At 55.9% G+C, this 27410-nt stretch overlaps 3 protein-coding genes across 5 annotated transcripts; 1 reads left to right on the top strand and 2 right to left on the bottom strand.

The window, feature by feature from the left end:
* Positions 1–3: 3 nt before the first annotated feature.
* Positions 4–8686, top strand: TUBB1 (tubulin beta 1 class VI). Of its 3 annotated transcripts, none has more exons than XM_058679713.1 (4): positions 4–88; positions 6434–6542; positions 7349–7459; positions 7548–8686. In XM_058679713.1, the coding sequence occupies exons 1-4, from the start codon at positions 59–61 to the stop codon at positions 8630–8632; spliced, it is 1335 nt and encodes a 444-aa protein (XP_058535696.1). In that variant the 5' UTR covers positions 4–58; the 3' UTR covers positions 8633–8686. The 3 variants fall into 3 exon arrangements, with proteins under 3 accessions (XP_058535696.1, XP_004586165.2, XP_058535697.1); XM_004586108.2 differs by lacking the exon at positions 4–88 and adding an exon at positions 3663–3855; XM_058679714.1 differs by lacking the exons at positions 4–88; positions 6434–6542 and adding an exon at positions 3784–3855.
* A 6005-nt stretch (positions 8687–14691) lies between these two features.
* Positions 14692–15945, bottom strand: ATP5F1E (ATP synthase F1 subunit epsilon). The gene is made up of 2 exons (XM_004585936.3): positions 15786–15945; positions 14692–14854 (listed from the first exon to the last, which is right to left on the bottom strand). The coding sequence occupies exons 1-2, from the start codon at positions 15815–15817 to the stop codon at positions 14731–14733; spliced, it is 156 nt and encodes a 51-aa protein (XP_004585993.1). The 5' UTR covers positions 15818–15945; the 3' UTR covers positions 14692–14730.
* Positions 15946–17873: 1928 nt separating this feature from the next.
* Positions 17874–23931, bottom strand: PRELID3B (PRELI domain containing 3B). Its single transcript, XM_058679715.1, has 6 exons — positions 23783–23931; positions 21529–21697; positions 20719–20808; positions 19781–19851; positions 19254–19356; positions 17874–18162 (listed from the first exon to the last, which is right to left on the bottom strand). Exons 1-6 carry the CDS (start codon positions 23812–23814, stop codon positions 18043–18045), a joined length of 585 nt encoding a protein of 194 aa, XP_058535698.1. The 5' UTR covers positions 23815–23931; the 3' UTR covers positions 17874–18042.
* Positions 23932–27410: the final 3479 nt, after the last annotated feature.

Raw genomic sequence — 27410 nt, 5'->3', positions numbered from 1 at the left:
GCCCTCAGCCGCTGACTCACCCGTTACGCCCCCCTCAGATGTCATTTTCTTTGGAAAAATGTCTGTCTGCGAATCACAAGCCGACACCGTAATTCCGCAGTGAGCAGCTCAGAAGCGGAGAGGAGCCACGCTGGAGGAAACCTGGGCTCTCTTGTTTTCCCAATTATGTTGCAGGTGCCAAAGTTGGAGGGGGTGGCAGGGGAAGCTCCTGCTCACCCGGGGACTGTGCTGGGGAAGTCTGCAAGCCATTGATTGGGGCACTCTGGGTGACCCTGGGTTTTTCTTATCTTCCTCCATTCTCGTCCCATAATAGCCCCGAGTATCAAGCAGGAAAAGGCTTGCTGGCCCAGAAGCTCCGTGGGGGAGCGGCTGGCTGGGTGGTGGGCGTCCTCAGCCTGTGGTTCCTGTCGTACCTGCCAAGAGGAGGCCTTGCCCTTGCCCTCTGCCTGCTTGGGTAGCGCTTGCTGAAGCTGTGTGCTGGGTCCCTGCAGTGCCACACACTTCCTCTGGGGCACCCCAGTTCAGGGTGGAGTCCCCGTTCTCCTGGAAGGGGAACTGAACTTGAGGTGGTGGTGACCCCTCCGTGCACCTGTGTAGCAGGAAGCATCATTCGTATTACCCATTTACCACTGCCCTGGCTCATGCCACGCTGGCTATCAGAGCATCTTAAGAGGACAAAGTGGCCCACATTATGGGTGAGCAATGTAAGAACACAAAAACGCTATGCCAGGAGAAAGGTCTCCCCTGGGACCTGGCTTCCCACCCCTTGGTCTGCAATTGGCCCCCTGGCTGCCCCTGGCCAGCAGCCACTCCTCTGGAGAAGTCCAACACCCAGAGTCCTGTGGCCGCTTCCGTCCTGGGAAACCGGAGCAGAGCCCTGAGGGCGTATGGGATTTGTCTCTGTGATTCCCCCCCTTCAGGTTTAAGGAAGGGCTAGGCCCTACTGCTCTGCCCCAAGACCTGCCCACTTACACCCACCCCTACAGCCGCCCCGCAGCCCCAGCACGGCCTAAGCCTAGCACCCAAGGCTGAGTGAACGTGGCTGGGGCGATAGAATCAGAGCAGACACAGCCTCTTTTCTCCCCACTCCCCACCTCTGCCAACTGCCCCATGAACAGAAAAACCTTTTAAACGCCTATTTGGCTTTTTCCTTACCCTAAGCAAACTGAGGTGACCAGGAGGAATGTGTCCTGGGAGGGGAGCCAGAGCCTGTCCCTCCAGCGCCTCCGGGCCTCCCAGCCGGCACCCTGAGCCCAGCCCTGGGGGATCTGTGCAGTCCTCCCCAGAATAGCCGCCTGCGGGGTTCCAGCTCCAGGGTGCCCACTGGCAGGGTTTCTTGGAACACTTGGTGCTTGCAGCAAGTGAGGGAGCAGTCAGGAGCTTCTCCTGCCCGGGCAAGGCCGCGCTCCTGAATTAATGCTTTACGGGCCTCAGGACACTTGCTGTTCCGGCTTTGCCGCCCCAGCATGCCCAGCTGCTGCTGAGGCCCCCTCTGCTTCACTCACTTTGGCGATTCAAAGGTGACATGACACCGGCAGCTACCGGCTGGCAGGGACATAGCCACGTGCCGAAGTTATTAGCTGAGAGGGTGGCCATGGCCAGAGCTGTCTCTGCCGAGGGGGCTCCCTCTCTGCCCACCAGGCAGGTGTTGGAGAAGCTGGGGCAGCGGAGCCTGGACCTTGGCCTCTGTCCCCCGGGAGGCTGTGTGTGCAAGGGCGCTTGAGTGAGTCTGAGGACAGTGCAGTCCCAGGACCAGCGCATGTTGGCGCAGAACAAACTAGTCTGTGCAGCTCATTTTTTCTTCTCTTCCTTCCTTCCTCTCTTCTCTCTCTCTTTATGCTATTTCTTTTCTTTGTTTTAAAAGATGTGTTACACTTTTTAATTGGAAAGACAGATTTACAGAGAGAAGGAGAGATAGAGAAAGATGTTCCATCCGCTGGTTCATTCTCCAAATGGTTGCAATGGCCAGAACTGAGCCGATCCAAAGCCAGGAATCAGGAGCTTCTCCTGGATCTCCTGGATTGCCCATGCGGGTGCAGGGTCCCCAGGCTTTGGGCCGTCCTCCATTGCTTTCCTAGGCCACAAGCAGGGAGCTGGATGGGAAGTGGAGCAACTGGGACATGAATTGGCACCTGCACATGATCCCAGTGCTTGGAGGTGAAAGATTAGCCAATTGAGCCATCACTCCAGGCCCTCTTATTTCATTTATGTACTCATTTGAAAGACAGAATTACACAGAGAAGCAGAGTTTGTCCACTGGTTCACTCCCCAAAGGGCTGAGCCTGGCCAAAGTCAAGAGCCAGGAGTTTCATCTGAGTTTCCCATGTGGGCGGCAGGGCTCCAAGCACTAGGGCCACCTTCTGGCACCTTCTCAGGCACATCAGAGGGAGCTGTAGCAGGAGTAGGACAGCCAGGACATGGACCAGTGTCCATGTGAGATGCCGGTGCTTCAAGTGGCAGCTTAACCGGCTGTTCTACAGAGCCAGTATTTCTCTCGCTTCTACCTTTGAAAGACACAGTGACAGAGGGAAGGAAGAGACCACAAAAAGGGAATTTCCATCTGCTGGAAATTTAAGGAATTTCACTCCTTAAATGGTCATCACAGCTGGGGCTGGGCAATGAGCTCCTTCCGGTCTCCCACATTGGGCTTTCTCTGTTGCGTTCCCAGGCATGTTAGCAGGGAGCTGCATTGGGAACGGAGCAGCCGATCTCCAGCTGGCGCTCTGCTGTCCGATGCCAGCCATGCAGGTGGCCGTTTATGCAATGCCACCACCATGCAGGCTTTTTTTTTTTTTTTTTTTGCATCCTGCAAAGTTTGCATGGATTATGAGCAAAGTTGTATGCCAACGTCCACTCACAGCTTTCATTCCCTCGCTGGGACTTTGGGAAGTGCTTTTGGGTCCACACAGATGCCCGCTAGGGCAGGCGTGCTTCTCCTTAGCTCTGTGTAAGAAGTGTGGGGCCGGTGGGGGCAGACAGTGGCCAATGGCGGCGACATTCGGGTTTGAGGAGAATAAAGAAAATCCCCAACCTAGTGAAATGCTGTGAGTGGACTGGCCGTGTCCAGCCTTGGAAGGACTCACTCTCTGTTGCTCCCAGGTTGCATTAGCAGTTTTTGCCTAGCACAGTAGACATGGGGCAGCTGGCACTGGAACAGGTGCCTACAAGGGATCCTGGCACCACAGGAGTCAGCTTCACCTGCTGCGCCAAGCCAGCCACAAGAAATTAGTCTCTTGGCGTTTCCCAAGCCCCTAAGAATCATATGCCAATTTTGCAACTTTGGCCAAGTTCATAAAGGAAACTTTCCTTATCATTTTTTCAGTATAAATATCAATGACTGTTTTTTCCCTGTTAACATGAGGCTCATAGCTTAGAAGTAAAAACTGTCCAGCCATGTCCCTCAAAGTCACCCCAGGGCCACTGTGCCCTAGGTGCACTCCGGGGCTGAACATAGGCCCAGTGATGGATTGGGAGAGCCTGTGGGAGGTGGTCTCGGTCTCCCTGAGAGCTGGCCACCAGGGCAAGGCCTGTTTAGGGCACCTGCTCTCCCAGCACTGAGTGAGGAGGCCCTCAGCCCTGTGCTCATGCCCCAGGAAATGAGTGGGCAGCACTCTGAGTGGGGACAGGAAAGCACACCCCCCTCCCAAGGGGTGATAAGCAGGGGCCGCGCCTCACTACCAGGGGGCCTCTACTCGGCCACTTCCACTCGTGTGATGACCAAAGTTGTGCAAGGCTCCCACTGGCGACCACTGGCTCTCCCAGTCAGAGGAGCCCCTGTGGATCCACACAGAGGCCAGGATGCGTGAGATCGTACACATTCAGATTGGCCAGTGTGGCAACCAGATTGGGTCCAAGGTGAGTTGGTGGACTTCCTGGCGGGAGCTGGGCAGACGGGGGGGGGCGAGGCTGGCAGGGGGCGAGGCTGGCAGGGGGCGAGGCTGGCAGGGGGCGAGGCTGGCAAGCTGCACACAGTTGCTGTCTCTGCTGTTAAAGAATGCCTTCAGTGAAAGAGATGGAGGCTGCTGTAGGCTCAGAGGGTTAGCAGAGGCTGACTTAGTCTGTAATCACCTCACATGCATGCCAGCCTTTGACTGGTAGCATCTCAGTAATGCACTTTCCATATTTCGGCTCAAAATGACTTTCTGAAGTGGGTTGGCAAACGTCTTACATCAGAGATGTGTCTTTCCCCTGTCCTCCTTTCTTTATGGCATGAAACAGAATGCTGCTACTGTTACTACTAATTGCTGTTTTAGCTCATATGCAATGGAAAATGGAAGAGATAAATCTGAAAGTTTTTCAGTACAGTCACAGAATTAAAGTGTCCCCCTGCCTCCAGGGTGGGTGCGTTTCGGCAGAGTGCCTGGCCGAGCGCGGCCGCCCGAGCCCAGGTCTCGTCTTCATTGTAAGATCAGCGTCTGTCCTGGAAGACAGCTGTCTGACTTGTTTCTCTTGCAGCTTTGAAGTTTTACTAACATGGACTGCCTTAGAAGCAAGGGTGTGAAACGCCCACAGGAGCCGACCTTAGTGTGGGACCACAGCTTCAGGCCGCTGCATCCCACAGCAGAGCTCTGGTCCGAGTCCTGCGTGCCTGTTTCTGAGCCAGCTCCTTGTCACCGTGCCTGGGGGGCAGCTGGTGTTGTCTGACGTGCTGTTGGTGGCTGCCACCTGTGCCCGAGGCCTGTCTCCCATTCCAGGCTCCTGGCTGTGATTCAGCTGCCACAGGCACTTGGGGGGTGAAGCAGAGGATGGAAGATCTCTGGGTCTTCCCTCTCTCTGTCATTGTGCCTTTCAAATAGATATATAAACATTTGTTTTTAAAAAAGAGAGGTCTTAGTTTTTGCCTAGCAGCATTGTTCAGAACATGCAGAAGGTGAAAACAACTCAGCAGGCACAGCCCAGCCGCCACACGCTGGGAGACCCTGCATCCCGGCAAAAGCGCACACAGCACAACGCCGACCTCCTTCACCTCTAGGCACGCATGCTCAGGCTGTAGCCAGTCTCCAAAGTGCTTTCTCATCTTTCCAGAAAGCATCTATACTCACTGTGCACCAGCTGCCTCTGTGCCTTCCTCCCCAGCCCCCAGCTACCCTCTGCGTCCAGGAGTCAGGTCTCCGTGACCTCCTCACTCCCCTCAGCGCCACGCTGGCCGGGTTCCTGCTTGCTGTGGCAGCTGCCAGCACTCCTTCCCTGTTGCGATACTCCACCTTGTGATAGGACGGGCCACCTTGTTCACCTGTCACTCACCAGGGGACGCTGGCGGGGCCCTTCCTCCTCTTCCTCCTCTCAGCTACTACACAGGGCCATCTGTGCGAGGAGCTAAGCTCTTTTCAGGACTGAGAACATGGCTGCTGGAAGACGCCAGTGACAACGATCAGCCTGGGGGGCAGCGGGAGGCACAGCCCCTCCCACAAGCCCCTGCTCTGATGACAGGGAGAGCAAGTGCAGGGGCCAGCTAGGATGGCGGGCCTCGCTGGGGCCTAGTGCCGCCCGCAGCTGCAGCCATGACATCGTGTGGGGTCACACAAGCTTCAGGCTCCATTTGGGGTGGATTTGTTACCCCGAGGAACACCAGTGGACACTGTGGCCAGAGCGGGGCTGCCCACACGTAAGCTCAGGGTGGGGGATACCGTGGCCATTTCAACACAAGCTTGGGGTTTATCTGAACCGTGCTTTCGTCTGTGTTTTTCCACGATGAGGGAAGGGGCTGCCCAGTGGCTGCTGCTGCACTGGGTGTCTGCTCACAGTGTGTGAGCCTCATCACACAGGAAACACGGGACCAGGGCCCGCAGCAGAGCGCCACCGCAAGTCCTGACCACTCTGCCTGCTGATGTGCCTGGGCAGGAGCCCCAGGTGCAGCTTAGCCTGCTAGCTTCAGCCCGGCCCAGCCTGGGCCGTCGTGACCATTTGGGGAGTGAATCAACAAATGGTAAAATCTCTGTCACTCTGCCTTTCAAATAACTAAGTCTTTGAAAAAAAATGTGAATAGAAATACTAGTTACAGATTTTTTTGGGGAAGAACTTCATGAAAAGATATCTCCAAAGTGAAATGGGATATTATTGTGAAATCAAATCAGAATTCAGTTTATTTTCATTTAATGGGATCCACTGTTTGCTAGCTTGGAGCACTATAAGGTGAAATTAGAGTTACATTGGCTGATGTGAATTTAAAACAACAGCTTTAATATAATATATGCAATAGGCTGAATTTAACAGGAATGAAATCTAATTTAATTCTTTGGAGTCAGACGTCTTATTTCAGGAGTTCCGGAGGGTGTAAAACGCAGTGAGTGTTCACATTATGCTGCGGTGTGGTCACTTACGGAAGTCCAGAAAGAATGTGGGAGTGGTCAGGCCCACCTGCCGACCTCTCGGGTACCAGCAGGGTCTCCTGAGGGTCCTGTCCGCACTCACCTTGTCTTCCTTCTGCTCTCAGTTCTGGGAGGTGATCGGCGAGGAGCACGGCATAGACCCGGCAGGCAGCGACTGCGGGGCCTCCGCCTTGCAGCTGGAGAGAATCAGCGTGTACTACAATGAAGCCTACGGTAGGGTGGCACCCAGTAGCTGGAGCTCTGGCAGGGAATGGGCGAAGGCGCAGAAGGGCCAGGGCGGGGGCGTGGCAGCCTGGGGTACAGACAGCAGCATGGGGGGTGTGGCAGCCTGGGGTACAGACAGCAGCATGGGGGGTGTGGCAGCCTGGGGTACAGACAGCAGCATCTGGGGGCAGGGGCACGGCGCAGCAGCAGAGCCCTTAGCGGCAGGGCTGGGGAAGATGTTGCTGACGGAGCAAGCATCTTTTTTTTTTTTTTCCAGATTTATTCATTTTTACTGGAAAGGCAGATTTACAGAGAACCATCTGCTGGTTCACTCCCCAAATGGCTGCAACAGCTGAGCTCAACTCATCTGAAGCCACGAGGCAAGAGCCTCCTCCAGGCTTCTCGCTCAGCTGCAGGGTCCTGAGGCTTTGGGCTGTCTTCTGCTGCTTTTCCAGGCCATTAGCAGGGAGTTGCATGGGAAGTGGAGCAGCCGGACACAAACCAGCGCCATGAGGTGCTTGGAGATGAAGGATTAGTCAGTTGAGCCATCATGCCGGCTTCTGGGGCAAGCTCCTCACAGCAGGTTAAGCACTGCCTTGGTTTCCTGGTCTTGCTGGATATTCCATCACGCCAATGGATTCACGTGACTGTTTTGGGGGTCAAGGTTTTGACAGGAAGCACCTTCTATCTACCGCACACTTTGGTCCAGAGTGCCCGGGGTTTTTATTTGACCAGCACCACAAGGATCCATTCGATGAAACATTAACTTCGGGAAAAACAACATGTTGCTGACCTCTCCCTGCTTTTGCACACAGGGAGGAAATATGTGCCCCGAGCGGTCCTGGTGGACCTGGAGCCGGGGACGATGGACAGCATCCGGTCCAGCAGACAGGGGGCCCTCTTTCAACCCGACAGTTTTGTGCATGGTAGGTTCTTCCAGAAGGTTCCACCCGGCAGAGTTAAGGGTGCCTCCTGCGGGTGCTCTTCTCCCACCTTCCCTCCTCTTTGCCACAGGGAACTCCGGGGCTGGCAACAACTGGGCCAAGGGCCATTACACAGAGGGCGCCGAGCTGATGGAGAGCGTGCTGGATGTGGTGAGGAGCCAGAGCGAGAGCTGCGACTGCCTGCAGGGCTTCCAGGTGGTCCACTCGCTGGGCGGGGGCACGGGCTCGGGCATGGGCACCCTGCTCATGAACAAGATCCGCGAGGAGTACCCGGACCGCATCCTCAACTCCTTCAGCGTCATGCCCTCGCCCAAGGTGTCGGACACCGTGGTGGAGCCCTACAACGCGGCGCTGTCCATCCACCAGCTCATCGACAACACGGACGCCTGCTTCTGCATCGACAACGAGGCCCTCTACGACATCTGCTTCCGCACGCTCAAGCTGACCACGCCCACCTACAGCGACCTCAACCACCTGGTGTCCCTCACCATGAGCGGGGTCACCACCTCGCTGCGCTTCCCGGGCCAGCTCAACGCCGACCTGCGCAAGCTGGCCGTGAACATGGTGCCCTTCCCCCGCCTGCACTTCTTCATGCCGGGCTTCGCGCCCCTCACCGCTCAGGGCAGCCAGCAGTACCGCGCGCTGTCGGTGGCCGAGCTCACCCAGCAGATGTTTGATGCTCGCAATACCATGGCTGCCTGCGACCCCCGCCGCGGCCGCTACCTCACCGTGGCCTGCATCTTCCGGGGCCGTATGTCCACTAAGGAGGTGGACCAGCAGCTGCTGTCTGTGCAGACCAGGCACAGCGACTGCTTCGTGGAGTGGATCCCCAACAACGTCAAGGTGGCCGTCTGCGACATCCCTCCCCGGGGGCTCAACATGGCCGCCACCTTCATAGGCAACAACACGGCCATCCAGGAGCTCTTCCGCCGCGTGTCCGAGCAGTTCTCGGCCATGTTCAAGAGGAAAGCCTTCGTGCACTGGTACACTAGTGAAGGGATGGACATTGACGAGTTTGGGGAGGCTGAGCATAACATCCACGACCTGGTATCCGAGTACCAGCAATTCCAGGACGCCACGGCGCTCCAGGAGGAAAACGCAGGGGCCAATGGGGAGGCAGAAATGGAGTGGGACCTTAAGGAGCATCAGCTGTGACGGGTGGCTGCTGTGTGGGCCACTGTCGCGCCTGAAGTCTCGAGGGGCTGCAGGGCCCACGCCACGCTGGGCCACACTGGAGAACGCGCACCTGCCGCTGGCTCTGCACGAGGACAGTAGGGGGAGGGGAGAGCTGATGGCCACCGGCTGCGGCCGCTCACTAGCCTGAGTTTGATGTTCAGTGCACGCACACGATGAACTCTTTAAATTGTCCAATTTCCCCGGATACTTTAGAAAAAGTTGAGAAATGGAATTCAAAGAGAAGTTTGATGCAAATAAAAGAAAACTGAAATACAGGCGTGGGTTTTATTTATCTTCCCAAGAGCTGTGGGAAACCCCCCGCCCCCAGCGACAGCACTTCCTGTTATGTGTGTGTGCGCTTCTCTAGGGTCTGCAGGAGAGGGCTGGTGGACGCCACCCCCGGCATCCTGTGCACGCGGCCAGCTGTCCTGCCTCCCCTGCAGCCACACGCACAGGTCGGCTCCGGTGCCACATGCAAGTGCAAAAGGAAAGCAGCAGGGAAGAGGCAGGGAAGCGCTCCAGTGCCCTGCGCCTCCGCACGGCCATACTGAAACGGATGAATTCCGGGTTCTTCGCGAGTGTGCAACTTCCAGAATTGCTTCTCTAAAGATTTATTTTTATGGCCCTGACACAGTAGCCTAGTGGTTAAATCCTTGCCTTGCATGCATTGGGATCCCATATGGGTACCAGTTTGCGTTCCGGCTTCTTCACTTTCCATCCAGCTCCCTGCCTGTGGCCTGGGAAAGTGTGGGAGGCTCAGAAGAAGCTCTTGGCTTCTGGCTTCATATCGGCTCAGCTCCGGCCTTTGCGGCCACTTGGGGAGTGAATCAGCAGATGGAAGATCTTTCTGTCTCTCTTTCTCTGTGTAAATCTGCCTTTCCAATAACAAATAAATAAATCTTAAAAAAAAAAAGATTTATTTTTTTATTAGGCATATTTTACAAAAAAGGAGAGACAAAAAATTTTTTCCATCTGCTGGTTCACTCCCCAAATGGCTGCAAAAGCTGCGGCTGAGCCGATCCAAAGCCAGCAGTCAGGAGCTCTTCCTGCATCGCCTGTGCGGTGCAGATCCCAAGGCTTTGGGCCGTCCTCCACTGCTTCCCAGGCCACAAACAGGGAGCTGGATTGGAGGTGGAGCAGCTGGGACATGAACCAGTGCCCATGAGATGTCAACGCTTGCTGGTGGAGGATTAGCCTATTGAGCCACAGCACCAACCCCAACTCCCAGAATTTTTGAGGTTATTTTGAAATGGACTTTTCACTTCCACTCAGCAGTCACTCCCCGTCTCCATTCTCCCCACTCAGCAAAAAGCATTGTGGCTTTTCTGCTATTGGCCAAAAGTGGGTGGCACGCTAGGCGGTTGCTGTGACGAGGGGGCAGCGGCAGCGGCCACGGCGTCCTTTCTGGTTCTGGAGGACACCGTGTCATTAGAGAACTTGCAGACTTCCGAATCATTTATCAAGTTGCTGTAAATGGTGCGTGATGACATGGCTTTAACTGCTCCATGATTTCAATCTGCTCATGATGAGACCCACACTCAGAGGGTGACAAAATCAATGCCTTGACTCCATCACAGCCCACCGACTTCTCACCTGTAGCACTGTCAACCACTGAGCTCTCCTCTTGGATTCACGGATGGACGGTGATGGGAACCTGGGTTCTCTCCTCTACAGGGCCTCGGTCACTGGCAGGGATGTGGCCACGGGCGGGAGCACGGCTGTCATTCACCTGAGACCTTGCTCCTGCACAGGTGCACCCCAAGAACACAGGTAAGCGACACGGACAAGGCACTGCCGCCATCAGCTACTCAGGCTTCAGACACGGCTTATTTGCTGTTGGAGCAGCACCAGACTTTGGAAGAAAGCACTTCTGCATCCCATGTCTGAGGTTCCCGAGCTGCTGAGCGGCCTCTAGGATCTCCCAGTCACACTCCCCTGGCACTTTTCCTTCTCAGACACGAAAGGTGACTAAGCAGATGCCCTGAGAAATAAACAATTAAATCTTTAAAAACTGAATTGGGCCCGGCACAGTAGCCTAGTGGCTAAAGTCCTCGCCTTGCTGGGATCCCATATGGGCACCGGTTCATATCCCGGCAGCCCCGCTTCCCATCCAGCTCCCTGCTTGTGGCCTGGGAAAGCAACTGAGGACGGCCCAAAGCCTTGGGACCCTGCACCCATGTGGGAGACCTGGAAGAGGCTCCGGGCACCCTGTACCCACATGGGAGACCTGGAAGAGGCATCGGGCACCTTGTACCCACATGGGAGACCTGGAAGAGGCTCCAGGAACCCTACAAACACATGGGAGACCTGGAAGAGGCTCCAGCAACTCTACAACCACATGGGAGACCTGGAAGAATCTTTGGGCTCTTGGCTTTGGATTAGTTCAGCTCTCGCCACAGTGGCCACTTGGGGAGTGCACAAGCTGATGGAAGATCTTTCTGTCTCTCTTCCTTTGTCTGACTTTCCAATAAAAATAAAATCTTAAAAAAAATATGCTCAGCATTATCTTAAAAAAACTGCTGATTCACACTGAAGATTTCTGCTTGTTCAAGTCATCATTAGGGCACAGAGAAATCCACTTTTAAGTGGCCATGTTGTTTTATCTCAGACTACACCAAGTTCTTTTCCTGGAACTTCACTACCCAGTCTGATTAACCAACACCCTGAAAACAGCACCCAAGAAGTCAGCAGGACACCCACCTGCCAGCAGACTGGGGTGCTGGCAGCCCTGGGACCCAGTTGGGCTGCAGGCAGGCCGTTGCTGGCGCAGGCTGTTTTGAAATCACCAGGAAGGAGGCTCAGACAATCCTTCACTCACTTTGACCCTTCCCTAAGTCCTGTCCTTGCTACTCATTCTAATTAGCCCAAAGGCCTCCCTAACAAATGACTTCTCCAACTGCCGGGTGGGAGGGCTCGGTGGCCTTGGAGAGGCCCCAGGAGGGCCTTGGGAGTCATGATTCCTATCTCCCCATTATGAAAGACACTTCCCGGGACCTCCCCCAAGGGGCCTTGGCACTGAACTGAGTGGCCTTCGCTTGATGACGGCAGGCAGACCCAGGGGCTCCCAGTGCCAGGCCCCTGTCCTCTGTCTTCCCACTCAAATTTACTGCTTCCTCCGTGTGTTGGGAATGAAAACAGGTCAAGTTTTGGGAGCAGGAAGTCATCCTTACGAGCTGAGAACAGACACACCCTTGGGCCAGCTGGGCGGTCCTGCCAAACCACCAGGAGCTTCAGTGCCAGAGTGTAGCCTCCCCTCCTACGGCACTTCCTTTCTCCAGCCAACACTGAACTTGGTGATGCGGTTTTACTCGGTCAAGTGCATCCAGGTTGTCAAGGAAGATGAAAACAAAACACCTGCAACAATTCTTCCTCCCTGAATGTTCACGAATGAATGAATCCCCAACAGTGCTGCCACCACTGCGCCCAGACCTGCAGAGCCTGGGCTCTGGCTCAGCTTCCCACTGCTGAAGCAAAGCTCTGAGCAGCTCTGCCTCACTTCCTAGGAGAAATGCCACCACAAGGGAAGGATTAGTGGGGAGAAAGCCATCTGACACATTCCACAGGAATCTTCCTCCAACATGCGTTAAGGGCGCACTGCCCAGTGAGTGCGCAAATGAAATGCTTGTGGTCTGAACCCACGCTCTGATCATCTTCCCACAGGTCATCAGCGGAGCAGCGACACGCCGGCTGCTGCACCTAGTCAAGGCTGGACCACCATCTCCACGGGCCTACGGGACAGCCAGCACTCCGAGGACCCGTCAGTGCCACGCTGGCCGCTCTGCCTGGACAAAGCCAGAGCCTCCGGGACAGCCAGCACTCCGAGGACCCATCAGTGCCACGCTGGCCGCTCTGCCTGGACAAGGCCGGAGCCTCCGGGACAGCCAGCACTCTGAGAACCGAATAGTGCCACACAACACAGAGCTCTCCGTCTTGGAGAATCTTTTGTATCCTGCTGGTCACGTCCACCCACCCTTCTCCCACCCTCAGAAGCCCCGGTTCCCACAGAAGAGGAAAAGCCTCGGGAAAACCAAAACCGACAGTGACAGGGAACCATGTTTCAGTTTATTGGCATTCCTGATTCGGGAATAAGATGGGATTTTTTTTTCCAGAAAATGAGATGGGTCTCAACCGGCAGCAACACACACCCAACCATCTTCACCTTGCAAATGCCGCAGCAGCTTCAGCCAGGGTCTGGGAGGAAAGAAAAGGTAACAGTTGCCAGCTAGTTCCTGGTGTTTTCTTAGAAATGCAACATGGACAGGAGGAAAGCCTCCCTGAGCCACGCTCAAGGTGGCTGTGGCCTTGGTTCACCCCAAGAGGGCCGGGCTCAAATGGGACCTTGGCAGACACACATCTCCCTGTCAGAGAAACACTCCAAGCCATAAGCAACCACTGTCTTCAGTACATGAGTGATGGGCATGAGCTGTGTCCTCAGAGCGGACGCTGCCTCTAACCCCGAGGGCACAGCGGACTCGAGGTGGCTCTGCCTTGGCACTGTGACCGAGGGGCCCGGGGACTGAGCGAGCCTTTGCACCTCATGGTCACACAAAATTACCCAACACAGCCCACGTCTTGTCCCTCAAGGGAGTGAGCTTGGACGGAGAGCTCCCAGAAGGGCTACATTCCCAACACAGCCCACGTCTTGTCCCTCAAGGGAGTGAGCTTGGACGGAGAGCTCCAGAAGGGCTACATTCCCAACACAGCCCGCGTCTTGTCCCTCAAGGGAGTGAGCTTGGACGGAGAGCTCCCAGAAGGGCTACATTCCTAACACTGCAGCTCCAGACAGCTAATAAAATATTTACTAATGTAGGGACTGGTGTGGTGGCTCAATGGCTAAAACTTCATCTTATAAGCACTGGGATCCCATATGGGCGCTGCTTCATATCCCAGCTGCTCCATTTCCCATCCAGCTCCCTGTTGTGCCTGGGAAAGCAGTGGAGGATGGCCCAAAGCCTTGGGACCCTGCACCTGCATGGCAGACCTGGAGGAAGCTTCAGGCTTTGGATCAGCTCGGCTCATTTGGAAAGTGGACCAGAGGATGGAAGATTTATCTTTCCTCCTCTCTATAAATCTCATCTGTTTTTCAAATAAAAATCAACCTTAAAACAATCCACATATTTACCAATTCACAATGAAAATGGGAGGTGAGGGAGACAGCTGCAGTGAGCAGTGCAGCCCTCCCCCAGTCTCGGCGCTGCCCAGTCTGAGGCTCTCCAAAGCCAAACCATCAGCCTGCCCGTCTCCGCATCGATGGTGTCGGGAGCAGCACTGCGGCCACTGGTGCCGCTGGCTGGCAAAGGCTGAGCTGCTCACCCGCACAGAAAGGCCTTTTCACTGCCCGGGAGGTGAGCTCACAAGGCCAGCGTGTGCCCAGGCTCTCGAACGTTCTGCTGCCCGGCGAGGCCAGTGAACCCCGCCCTGCACCGACAGTCCGCAGGCCCAGGAAGCCATGGCCTGTGAGAACATTAGCAGAACCTGGAGATAAAAATGTGCCAAGACTGCTGAATTTTCGTGCTTGTCAACTGTTCCCTAACTTCAACAGCAAGTAAAAAGTGAGGAGCTTGGGCCCAGTGAGATGGCTCATTTGGCCAATCCTCCCCTTGCAAGTGCTGTGATCTGACATGGGCACCGTTTGTGTCCCCGCAGCTCCACTTCCATCCAGCTCCCTGCTTGTGGCCTGGGAGAGCAGCAGAGGACGACCCAGGGTCTTGGGACCTCACAACGTGGGAGACTGGGAAGAGGCTCCTGGTTTGGGGTCAGCTCAGTGTGCTCATGTGGGGGGTGAACCAGCAGATGGAAGATCTTCTGCGTTCTCTTTGTGAAGACTGCCTTTCCAGTAAAGATAAATGAGTGGGTCATAAAGAAGGGGGAACATTTACCCTCCGAATTAATAGTTTTTGACTCTGCAAATGAAGGTTTAGTTAGCGAGCCGGCTCTCTCCCCAGCCCTGCCACAAGCGCTGAGCAGCCCTGCACCTGTGGCCTTGCAGGACACGCCTCCACCGTCTGCGGGCTCACTGCCCACCCCAAAGGGACCTGACCCCAGCGAACTCTCGCGGTCCGTCCCCGACTTACAGGTCACTCCTTTTTCACTTTGACGATTTTGACGCTGCTGCCCGAAGTCTTCTCTGCGTTGGCTCTGAATTCTGTCTTCAGAGCATCCCTCACCGCCTTGGCGCAGATCTGGGAGTACCGGATGTAGCTGGAGAAAAGCAGCCAGGTTAGCCACGTCCACCGCCCACCCGCCGTGTGGCTGGACCCGGGTCCTCCGCCCGTGCTGTCCAACGGCATGTTACTGTGAAAGTGGATTTTTCAATGGCCGATGCCAAAAGGGATTTGTACAAAGGAACATCCAGGCAGGGGGACCGCACGGGCAGATGAGCCGTGCTTGGCACCGCCTCTCCCTGACCTCTGTTCAACACCAACAGCAAAGTCCAGCCTGAACCTCTCTGAAGGCTTTCCTGGAATACCGGGCCCTGGCTCACAAACCTGTCACTGAAACACCCAGTCAGGATTTCTAAATGAAGCAGGAGTTCTCTGGGAACATCACCCATTCTAGAAACATCTCTAAAAGGCTGTTTCTGACTTGGCAGCTGAACTCCCATCCACTTCCTATCTCCCAAGAGATGCCTGGTCACTCGTCACAGGCTTGGAAAATGGGAAGGGCTGGGCAGAGGTAACAACGCCAAGGTCAGCTTGCGTCCTTACTAACCGGCGACCTTCTTTCAACTTGCTTACTTAAATCTGTGAAAACAACAGAATGGAATGGTTGTAATACTTGTCACGCAGGTGACTTGGGAAAAGACTCTGTGGCCAAGGCGCGGGGTTGCTCAGCTGTCCCCTGAATGCCCCGGGTAGATGCACAGACCAGGCCAGCCCAGCAGGTGCACGGCCCACGCCAGGGTCTCCAGCTGGCCCATTTCATGTCCAGTTCTCCGCCAGTGGCCTGGCAGGGGTGAACGTGAAAACCCACAGACAACAGAGCAGGACCCTGGAACGCCAGCGGCGGCCCCGACCCCGCAGCGGCGCTGACCGCTGGCCCGGGCGCCCTTGTCCACAGTGACGCCATCTTGGGGCCCGGCTGGGCCGTGCGCGCCCACCGCCGCCTGCCCCGACCCGGGACCCGGGCCTACCTGAGCCCGGCCTGGCGCCAATATGCCACCATGATGTCGTGGGAGTGCGGGGCGTCGGGACGAAGCGCCAAAGCCGGCAATGACCGAGTTCCCGGGCGCACGGCGGCAGGAAGGTCAGGCCCGGGCGACGGAAGAGGCAGGCCGCACCGACCTGCCAATCGCAGCCTCCTGCCCGCCCCCCGGCGCCGGCAGCCAATCGCTGTGTCGCTCGGCCTCCTGCGGCTCCCTATTGGCGCGGCTTGCGCCTGGCTTCCGGTGCGGCCCGCTGCGGAGGCGGGGCAGCCGCGCTTCCCCCGAGTCCCGTGGACCCCGCGGTGGCCGACGCGGAGCCCGGACTGTGTTAGTGGGTTGTGGTGGACGTCTCCGTCACAGCGAGCTTCCCCCACGGCTTCCCCCAACTCCAGCGGGCCAGTCCAGCCCCAGGCAGGGTGGCCAGTGTGCAGCCCCCACGTGGGGAGTCCTGTCGGCTCTTGGCCGGCGTTTGAACTGGGAAGAGCCGGAAGAGACCAGTGTGTGGAGGCAGCGCCCTGGAAAAAGGAAAGGCTGCGACTCCGAGATCCCGTCCTCAAGGAGAAGCCAGACCCCAGGGAAGAAGTCAGACCCCAGGGAAGACAAGCCAGACCCCAGGGAAGAAGTCAGACCCCAGGGAAGACAAGTCAGACCCCAGGGAAGACAAGCCAGACCCCAGGGAAGTCAAGCCAGACCCCAGGGAAGACAAGCCAGACCCCAGGGAAGTCAAGCCAGACCCCAGGGAAGACAAGCCAGACCCCAGGGAAGTCAAGCCAGACCCCAGGGAAGACAAGTCAGACCCAGAGAAGCCAGACCCCAGGGAAGACAAGTCAGACCCAGTGAAGCCAGACCCCAGAGAAGCCAGACCCCAGGGAAGTCAGACCCCAGGGAAGACAAGCCAGACCCCAGGGAAGTCAAGCCAGACCCCAGGGAAGAGAAGCCAGACCCCAGGGAAGACAAGTCAGACCCAGAGAAGCCAGACCCCAGGGAAGACAAGTCAGACCCAGTGAAGCCAGACCCCAGAGAAGTCAGACCCCAGGGAAGACAAGCCAGACCCCAGGGAAGAGAAGCCAGACCCCAGGGAAGACAAGTCAGACCCCAGGGAAGAAGTCAGACCCCAGGGAAGAAGTCAGACCCCAGGGAAGACAAGTCAGACCCAAGGAAGAAGCCAGACCCCAGGGAAGCCACCCAGTGACTTCTTCCCAATGCGCACCCGTGTTCAGTTTAGCCGACTGCATGTTGTAAAAGCCATCTCTGATTACAAGCAATAATCAGAAACTGCATCAAACTTGAACTTTTTACCAATGCCTTAGGAAGTATGAACATATTTTAAGTAGAAAATTTTAAAAATAGGTTGGCATGGTAAATAAGCTTTCACATGAAAAGACAGTTCACTAGCGTGGTCTATGTATCCCCTGAACCCAAGACAGGCCGCCTCACACACACCCTGAAGGCAGACCCCCGCAGAGTCCCCCTCAACATTTATTAGCAGTTTCTGGTTTCTTGGTACCAAATATGAAGCAATCCCTTTACCGCATGGGTTCAGCTGGCATCCCAAACACCCACTTTCCCGGAATGAGGATGGTACTGCAACGTGGGCGAGGTGACTGAACCCAGTCCCTCCCCTGGGCCCCGCACCCTTCCGGCGCTGACCCCGCGCAGTGCTGGAGACAAGCTCAGATTTCCTGGAGATCAGGTCAGGATGGGAGATGCTGCAGCTGCTGACAGCTGCTGGTGGCGTCCAGGGCCGCCGCGCAACATCAGGCACAGAGCATGCATCTGAGGAAGGGTGCACCTTTACTAAGTTACAAAACTTTGGCAAATCAACGCAGTACTCTTTAAGGTAACAAAATTGTCTTATTGGAGTCATATATCCTTGCAGTGCTCAATGTCACTCCAAAAATACCATTAAAGTACCAAATCAAACACTGGTTATACAAGCTAACATCCTCCGACCTGCACGCCTCCCCCGGGACAGCGCCCGCGTGTGCGCTGAGAGGCGTTCTGCTCCTTCGGGCTTGGTCCGAAGCCAGGCAGCGCCGACGCGGGAGCTCCGTCTGCTCAGAACCTCCACACTCATGTGATCCCCTGGCTTAGAAGCCCTGCATCTGTTAATTTGATCAAAAGTCACATAGTCGGACTCCAGCTCATTAAAAAATTCTACCTAAAATATAGTTGTACTTTTTAAATAACAAATAAATACATCGGCCTGGAGAGCTGGGGCCTGCAGGAGCACGCGGCCTCGGTGTCATTTCTCTGCAAAGGCGGCCGCTGCCATCGGGGCCCGTAAGCTCCCTCTCGCCGACGCTGCCAGTTCTTCGAGCTCAGCATTTAACTTACGGATTACCCACTCCATGGCTTCTCGGCCCTGAGAGAGAAGAAGCCAATACATGTATGGTTAGAGAGGCGGCAAAGGCGCTATATACAGTGACTCACACACCAAGAATGAGAGGTGCTTCCACAAAACACATCACCCTCGTTGGACAGCTCATCTCAGCCCTGATCTCTTCATCTGGCCATTTATCAAATGGAAAGGCCTTGAGCAACTGGCTTATGTACACACTGCAGCCTGCAGGCAAGTGACAGGCTGCCAATGTCTCATGAGAAGCCCCCCCTGGGGATGCACCTCTCCCTGCCCTCCCCGTGCTCCAGGCACTTTTTCCAGGAAGGGGGAGCACCCAGGATGTGCCCCAGGGTCCCAGCACAGGCACAATGCTCTCCTGGTGCGCTCCTCGTGACCAAGCCGCCCTCCACCAGCCCTTGGCAAAAACACCGAGTCACAGAGCACTCATTCACCACGGCCACACCCTTCCGCATCGCCCAATGAGCGGGTCATCGCTGTCACCTTCCTCTGTTCCACAGAGCAGAGGCCTGTATGGCCACCTGCTGTCCCCAGTCCAGCCCAGACCTGACTGGCAGAGGAGACATCTAGAATCCTTCATCGAGTAGCTGAAGGAAACGTCTCATAAAACTTACCTTGTTTTACTTTTAACTTTAGCTTTTAACAGACTTGAACAGTTCAACAGATATAATTCTAATACAATGAATGATATTGCCGTGTTCATCCTTACTTGATTTCTAGTCATGTGTGTTTAATGGAGGAGACTCTCAACGGGGCGGACAGCGGCTCATGGGGAGCAAGAGGGAAACCTCTCCTACATTAAGTGCTCACAGCTGTGTGCTTGTGGCAGATTACTGCCCGGGAGTGGTGAAGAGGGCATAACACGTGTGCCAGGGGCTACGGGGAGACGCAGCACCTTGCACAGTGAGGCTGGCTCCCCGGCAGGCCTGTGCTCCAGGCCCCGGGCCCGACACTTTCTCCTACACGTCATGTACTTCCTGCCAGGCGGAGAGAGGTCCCAGAAGGCCAACCACCCACGGCCTGGCATGCCAGCCCAGAGCCTGCGTGCCCCCGGGCACCGCCTCCAGGACCCGCCTATGGAAGAGCAGCAATCTCACCTTACTGGCATTGGAAGATATGGTAGTGGCCATCAGTCCTTCCAGGTAACTGCTAAGGCTGACGCCCTTCACCGTGATGATGGCTTCTTGAGTAAGAACAGTTCTGGAACAAAAACACATTCACACTGCCTGATGTGACCTTTCAGTGGTTTGCAAAAACACTGATATAAAAAACAACCCAATTGGCTTTTAACTGATCGGGATGACACTCTACCGGCTCTACCTTCAGACCAGAGACGGTCTCCCCAAGAAGCCGTTGAACTTATCTGGACAATAAGATAGATGCTGGACTCTATGTTTGGTATATGCTTGCAATGAAAGAATCTCAACTGAACTTGAACTGTGGCAATGCAGCAAGGTGGAGGAATCCACCATGGGGGAGGGCTTGGGGAGGGGTGGGGGGAATCCCAGTACCTATAAAACTGTGTCACATAATGCAATGTAATAATAAAGAAAAAAAAAAAGGAGGAAAAAAAATAACCCAATTGACAGTCTACACAGGGTCATCTTACTGAGCCTGCCCTCACCTGCCCGGGTCCTGAGGGTGCGGTTTGTATAGAAGTCTCTCATCAACTGAAACCATATTTGTAAATGAAATCTAAAGAATGAAGGGAAAAAAGATTTTAGAAGTGAAAATAATTTCCCAAACCAGCATGTAAGTTCCTGCCAGCTATACATTATACCAACAATAAGCTATTTTGATACTACCATGAAAATATAACGTACATTTCATTACTACCTACTTATTAAAGGTATTTTGATTAAAAACATTTTTACAACTAATTTTTGGATAAAATATTTTAGATTCACATTATAATCAGAAGCTTAATAGCTCCACCAAATAAGGCACTCACCAGATAAGACCACATAGTGCAGCAGGAAAACAGGCGAGGGCTAAACAGTGAAATATAATCGAAAAAAGAGACGTCCAACCTCCCTTGTATCAAAGATATCCGTACGTTGGGCCTGGTGCATTAGCCTAGTGGCTCAACCCTTGCTTTGCATGCACCATATGGTGCTAATTTGTATCCCAGCGGCCCCACTTCCCATCCAGCTCCCTGCTTGTGGCCTGGGAAAGCAGTTGAGGACAGCCCAATGCCTTGGGACCCTGCACCCGCGTGGGAGACCTGGAGGAAGGTCCTGGCTCCTGGCTTTGGATCAGCGCAGCACCGGCCGTTGCGGCTCACTTGGGGAGTGAATCATCGGATGGAAGATCTTCCTCTCTGTCTCTCCTCCTCTGTATATCTGACTTTGTAATAAAAATAAATAAATCTTTAAAAAAAAAAAAAAACAATTTGTATGTGCAGTAGGGCCCAGGTGCGCTCAGAGTGCCGTCCCTGACATGCCAGCGCGTCCCTCAGTGGCCTGGCATGCGCCTCCAGGCTCCTTGCACCACAGACAGACACCAAGCAGGACAGAGAAACAAGATGGCCAGTGGCTGGAAATTCAAAGGCGCCGGACTCACGTTGGTGGAGTTGAGTTCCATCACTCTTTCCGCAGGATCGACCACCGAGTGCTCCTGCACGTACGTTTTGGTTCTCGCTGCTCCAATGAGCTAAACAAAACATCCAGTCAGTGGTCCCAGTGAGGACCTCTCTCCAGGTACTGAGACTGTATCCGAGCGTGCATCACAGCATCTTGCATGAAAAGCAGTTTACTAAGAGGCCTCTGACAGTTACAGGGTCTGCCCATCACAGAGAACACGAGACCACCAGACACAGGGCCTGTCCCGAGGCCGTTGGCATGAAGACCTGTGCACTGCGCTCCGACCCTGAGGGGCCACGGCACCCAGACAAGAGCTACCAAGTATCTCTCCGCAACATCCTGGGGCAGCCTCCCGCCAGCCCTGCCTCCATGAGCCCCAGCAGTTAGTGCTTGTGTGTTGGCCTGGATCCGCTGGCGGCACCAGCACCCACAGGCTAGCCTGGCCCACTGAAGCTCGCTGTGGCTAACCAAATGGCTCTTGTCACAGACAGGGGCACCGGGTTGTGGCACATGCACAGCAATGGCTACTTGCTGTGGAATCTTCTAGATGTTATTATTGGCAGCAGCTTGGGATGCAGAATGCAACAGCCTTCAGAGCTGGCTGGCTTCCCTCCAAGGTGTGAGCGGGTGCTGCACGCACACTGTGCTCTTTCCAATCCACCATATGCTCCTAACTCAAGATTATTACAACACGATTTGAACCGATGCAACATGACATTCAGAACTGGCTTTCTGATTTATCTGACACTATACTGTGGTCTCAGGACACCGCCTGGGATGGCGCACTCACAGATTTCACAATGGAAGGCAGGCCCCACTCGGTGCTGAGCAGTCTGTGGCTGTGCAGCTTCCCCGCGGGGTCCACGTGTCTGTCCAGCACGTCCACGCCCACCACGCTTGGGTTCATTGGATTTGGGTATTTCTGCATTGCAGCCGTCGTAACGGTTTCCCATGGATGGCTGCCAGGGGGATCACACACGAAACATTTAAAAACATGCATATGAACGAGGTTTAGAACTTGTGGAGTAATCTTCACAATGGAAGTCTGATTGGCCTGAAGCTTATAAGAATGAAGAGTTAAAGGGCCGTTCAACCATCTTTCCTTGCATAACTTCCCACTTTCACGCGAAGATTTTGTTTCTAGGAAGAACCGCTGACTCAGGAAAATCACGCCTATTGAATCAAGCAGCAAAAGCTACTATGCCGGTTATCCTTTCATCTGATCCCAATTCTACAAAATTATAAAAAGTAATTATAAAAAGAGCTAATAAGTGTAAATTCTTGTAGGAACTACAAAGCAGGTCTTAAACGTTAGGGATCTCATTAGTCAAAGCGCTCCGCATGTCCGTCCAGTACTGAGTACTGGCGTTTCAGACCACACGCGTGGCTTCTTTCCCCAAATAAGCATCTCTGAGTTCTGCTTTGAAAAGCTCAAAGAGGCTCTCCTGCTCTGGGACTTGCTGGCAGTCCCTCTTAGCACATTTGCTACTCCTCACCTAGGACTAAAGTGGCAACAATTTCACATAATTTGAGAAGCTGCAGCATTTTTATTTTCTTGAAGAGACATGTGCTCAAGGGATTTGCAGTGTGATGTGCATCTCTGCTCCCAGCTTCCATAACAGCCTGTACTGGCTCGGTGCCCGAGGCAGCCCGGCCTGCAGCAGTTGGAGTCTAACCTCTCCTAAACACACAGCACCTGACTGCCCTAAAAGCAAACAGGGAGATGTTCAGCGACTTCACCCTCAGATAACTCCGGCTGACAGCGCACGGCTGGCCCCTGGGACTGCCCCCTTCTCCTCTGTAGGACCACAGCCAGCGCATGGCCTCAGGGGGCTCTGCGCTGCCACTTAGTCCACCTCTGCCGAGTCAGCACGGAAACACTGATGGACTTGCCTCGGCCCAAGACTGCCCCACAGCCGGCACACACTGGGTCTGCCTGTATCTGGAGGGACAGGTAACTCAAGGAATGCCAACTGCACCCTAAACTTCAGACGGAAGCAGTGGAAAATCAAGGATGGGTCAGAATGGTGACTCAGATACTGTGGCGGTGACATCCTGAAGACAGCAATGGGCCCCAACGGGAAGAGCTGAGGGCAGAGCAGGGCTGGGACTTCTGGAATCTAGGGCGGGCAGAGCTGGCGAGACACTCGGGCAGCAGAGCTTAGCAGGCACCTGGAAATAAGGATGTGGACTTCGAGATAGACTGGAGCTAAAGGGACACACTGGGCGTCACCCATGTCCACCTGTCAGCTGGGACCTTGACCCAGCAGCCCAGCCACCTGGAGAGAGCGCACAGCCCAGGGCTGTCCGTCCCAGGCCACGAACACATCTGTCTTCTGGATGGAGGCCCAGAACTCCACCAGATACCAAAGTTTTCTGTGACAAAGAGAACAAGCAGATTGAGATAGCAATGAAACCAAGGCCAGGAGGCCCGCCAGCAAATCTTGAGAAACAAGCACACTGAAGGAAGTGTTGGGCAGAGGCAGAAACAGTGGAAACGGGAGGGCATGAGCCCACGAAGGGACTGGACGGGCACAGAAGGCCTGCTCAGTGGCAAGGGTCCCGCGGCATCAGACACCCAATGACAACGGACACTAAGTGACCCTAGGTGCCGAGGTCCACGAGAAACTAAAAGCACACTACAGAGCTGTGCTAATTCAAACAGCGTGGCAACCACGGCAGCACGAGTGGGATGGGAACAGGTGCATGTCTCCGTGGCCCAGCATGGGGTGCGCTCGCACACCCACGCGTCCCGGGGGGCACAGGCACCTGCCGCCTCGCCCGGGGTCACGGGGTCACAGGGTTACGAGGCGGGGCCGCGACCCCGGCTGCACAGGACCTCGCACTGGGCGACGCCCCCAGGATCCCAGCGGGCCACCCTCCCGCCAGGGCCCGAGTCCGGTGGTGACCTTGGGCCCCTGACGCTCCCCAGGGATCCCGCGGGCACGGCCCTCTTCCCCAGGGCCTCACGCCGGGGAACTGCCCGAGGGGCGCCTGGGCCTCGCCGGGACTCCACGCCCGGCCTGCCCGCGCCCCGTACTCACTCGAAGACGTGTTCCGAGGTCCAGATCTTCATGGTGCCGACGGCCTGCGCGCGATGTCCGGGCGCCGCTCCGGGACCGGGAGGCCAGAGGCGACACCTGCCCCGCCCCGCCCCCAGCGCCCCGCCGGCCGTGCAGTGCGCAGGCGCCGCGCGCCGACGCCGGGGACGCGCCGACGCCGGAACGTGCCGACGCACTGCCCCGCGCCCAATCCCGGCCCGGGCCCCGCCCCTCGGCGCCCGGCGCGGTGCGTTGACGCATGCGGGCGCGCGGCGTCGACCTCTGGGCCGAGTCGGGGAGGGCCCGGCCGTGGCCGTGGTCTGGCGAGGCCTGTGGCCGCTCGCGTTCGCCCGCTGGCACGGGGCGCTCTTGGTGCTGTGCCCTTCAGGGCTTCCCCCCGGCCCCCAGGAGACGCCTCCCACCCGTTGTCCCTCCGGGGACGGGGACCCCAGTGCAGACGAAGCCGGGGATGGCTGCCCTCCTGGGGGGTCGTCGGGGAAGCGGGGCGCCTTGCTCCTCACACCGCCCTGGCGCCTGGCCCCGGGGTCGTGTGGTGTCACGCGAGTCCTCGTGGGCCCGCGCAGCTGTGCCCTGTCTCCCTCAGTCAGCGGCTAACGCATTGGGAAATGAAATAAGGGTTCCACGTGCGATGAAGGAATGAAGGACCGCTGGACTGGAGGCGCCTGAGGGCGGGCCCTGGCGGGCCCTGGACCCACCGGTCCTCCTTGTCCCCAGCGCTGCAGGACAGTGACCAGTTGCACAGCCACTTAGTGACTCAGACGTGAGGGGGCAGGAATGCATGGGTGACCTTGGTGTTATGAAGAGCCCGTCTGGCATTCAGCACGTGGCTCACCACCTGCCGCCCTCCTGGACGTGGGAGACCTGGCCCCCCAAGTGATGGGTAGGTGGGAGGTGGGGACAATTTGTCCCTGGCTTCTCAGACTCCAGGCGGAGGTACGGCCTCGTTTTTTGTTCTAAGCTTGTTTGACGGTTAAAAGAAAAAGACAAATGAAAGCCAGGTTAATTTAGGAGAGAAGACAATTTCTTTTTAAAATAGCTGAAGTCCTTTCTAGAGAGGAAAAAGAAAAAATTACCCTGGACAGGAAGTCACATTGGGCAGTTGCTAAGTGCAACTGGTCCCTAGGAGTTGGTTTGGGACGGGAATGCTTTCCGCTGCCGAGAAGGCCCTGGCCTTGATGGACATGGAAAGGTGGGAGCCAGAGTGGGAAGCCTGCCTGAGGAACCAGCAGCTCCAACAGTCTGTCCTTGCAGTTCCTGGAGCTCGGTGGCGCTGGTCACAGCCCAGGCTTCCCAGTTTGAGAGCTTGTTCTGCCTGTCCCTGGTTCAAGATGTCCCTGGCACCTGTCCCTGCTACACACTGCTGCTGGACAGCCACACACTGTGTCCATCCGCACCGTGTGCTGATGGAATGTCGGGGCGTGGAAGGGAGAAATCGGGGACCCCAGCCATGAGCAGTAGCACTTCTTCCCTGGATCGCGGGAGATCTTCCTGCAGGTGGTGTCCCAGGGAGTCCGAGACATGGATAGGCAGCTGGGCAAGGACGTTGACACACCAAGTGTCTCTCAGAGAATTCGTGGGCAGGTGGTTATGTTAATTTGAAAGGACCTGGATGACTGGTGACTGGCTCCATGGCTTCTGCCCCAGGGGTGACAATCCCCACACACCCCTCCTGTTGGGAACTGGGCTAGGAATCCCAGCCAGCCGGCACAGCGAGGCAGGAATGCAGTCATGACCCGTACCTGCAAGGCAGTTGGAGCTGGCTGGCGAGGCAAAATATAGGAGGAGATGCAGAGGCAGGGTTGTGTGTACCCAGCCCCTCAGGATGCTGCTGGGTGGGCCTCTTTCTGGCCGCAAAGCAAGGAGGATTTCATGGAAGGTCTGGGACCTGGGATCAGGGTGTGGGAGCAGTGAACAGCACCAGTGTTAGTGGGTCCTGGGTTTGCAGGTGTCAGCGAGAGGCCTGGTGGAAAGGCAGGTGGAGTTCGGTGCCCGGTTCCTGACATAGCATCTTTACCCTTTTTCGTTGCACCTGTCCTATTGTGGCTTGAGTCAGAAAGCAGTGTGGTCTATAACAGTCCCTCCTTACCCAGGCCTTTGCTTGCCCCTTCTCGGTTGCTACAGTCAATGCGGTGGGAAAATTCTGGACACGGAACATTGCCAAGATGTGCACTGTTGGGAGTAGCCTGATGAAGGCATGTACGGGGGCCACTGGTCCAGCACACCCTCTCTGTGATTATCAGAACTCTTGTCGTGGCATCCCAGTGCTTGTAAAGGAGTGTCGCTCTGGCCTCAGATGTCCTTGGGGCATGGCACGGATTCACTGACCTGAGACGGTGCACTTGCACTTCCCCAGGGATGAGGCTGAGGACGATACCATCAGCCCTCACTTGCGTGTCCTTGGGCTAAGGATGCCGCTCAGGGCCCTGTGATGCCCAGGGCCCTGGATGTCCATCTAGCACCGGCAAGGTGACCCTGGGCTCTGCCTTCAATCTTATGTCCTCAGTTCAGCTGACCCTGAGAACGACCTCAGGGACTCGCTGTCCCTCAGCAGCTCTGCTGCACACCTTGAACTTTGTACGTTGTTTTCTCCGTGCCCAGGAGGCACTCTCCCCTCGTTGGCCGCCAGAGCACTACTCCTATCTCAGAGTTCCTTGCAAAGATCCACTCCCAGGGCCCCGCCCCGCCGGCCGGCACCGCTCTCCCCCAGCTCGGCTCCATCTGGTGTCTGTCCCTGTGCTGCTACTGGCATTTGTCATGGCCCTCATTAACGAAACATCACAGCCAGGGCTGTCCATGTCCACAGCTGGGATGGGAAGCTCAGGCTGGTTACTGTGCCAGAGGGGCAGGGTGCCTCTGCTGAACAGTTTGTTTTTAAAAAGGTTGATTTACATATTTGAAAGGTTGAGTAACAGAGAGGAAGATTTTTCATCTGCTGGGTCATTTGCTAAGTGAGCAGCGGCTGGAGCTGGGCCGGGCTGATCCAGAGACCAGGAGCTCCAAGTGCATCCCCCGTGTGGGAGGCAGGCTGCTGTTCTGGGTGCATTATCACCAGGACAAGCAGCGGCTTAACTTGCTGGCGCTCAGCTCTTTGCTGTCTGACTTTCTGCTGTAGTCTGGTCATGCAGGGAAAGCAGGAATCACGAAAACCCGAAAACATTCCCTACTGAACCGAATATGCAAAAGCTTCAGACGCCGGAGAGATGGCATCTATGAGCCAGTCTCCAGGGCCTCGGTGTGCCACAGCAGGTTGCAGAGGGAAACAGGGAGCTCCCGGAACATGCAGACTTCCCTCAGGCCGGGAGAGGGATCCTCCAGAACGCCCCGTCCTCGCCCAGTCAGCCCAGCACGGGGCCGGGGATTCCGGCCAGAGAGCAGGGAGAGCCACCGACAAAGGCTGCCTGGACGCAGTGGCCTGGGGCGAAGATGCCCACGCATGCCACTCTGATGGTGGCCACCACTGCAGCTGGACTGTGCAGCTGGAACACAGCACTCCTTCTGTCAGTGGTGAAAATTCAGGCAAATGCTAGTGCTTGACTCATTCTGTGGGTAAGAATTTGCATAGAATTACAAGTTTTAATTCAAGTTGTATACACATCTATCATAAATACAT

This window comes from Ochotona princeps, chromosome 22 (assembly GCF_030435755.1).
Source record: "Ochotona princeps isolate mOchPri1 chromosome 22, mOchPri1.hap1, whole genome shotgun sequence".
Lineage (NCBI taxonomy): Eukaryota > Metazoa > Chordata > Mammalia > Lagomorpha > Ochotonidae > Ochotona > Ochotona princeps.
The sequence above is the reverse complement of the archived record's forward strand: the minus strand, read 5'-3'. Positions and strand labels throughout refer to the sequence as shown.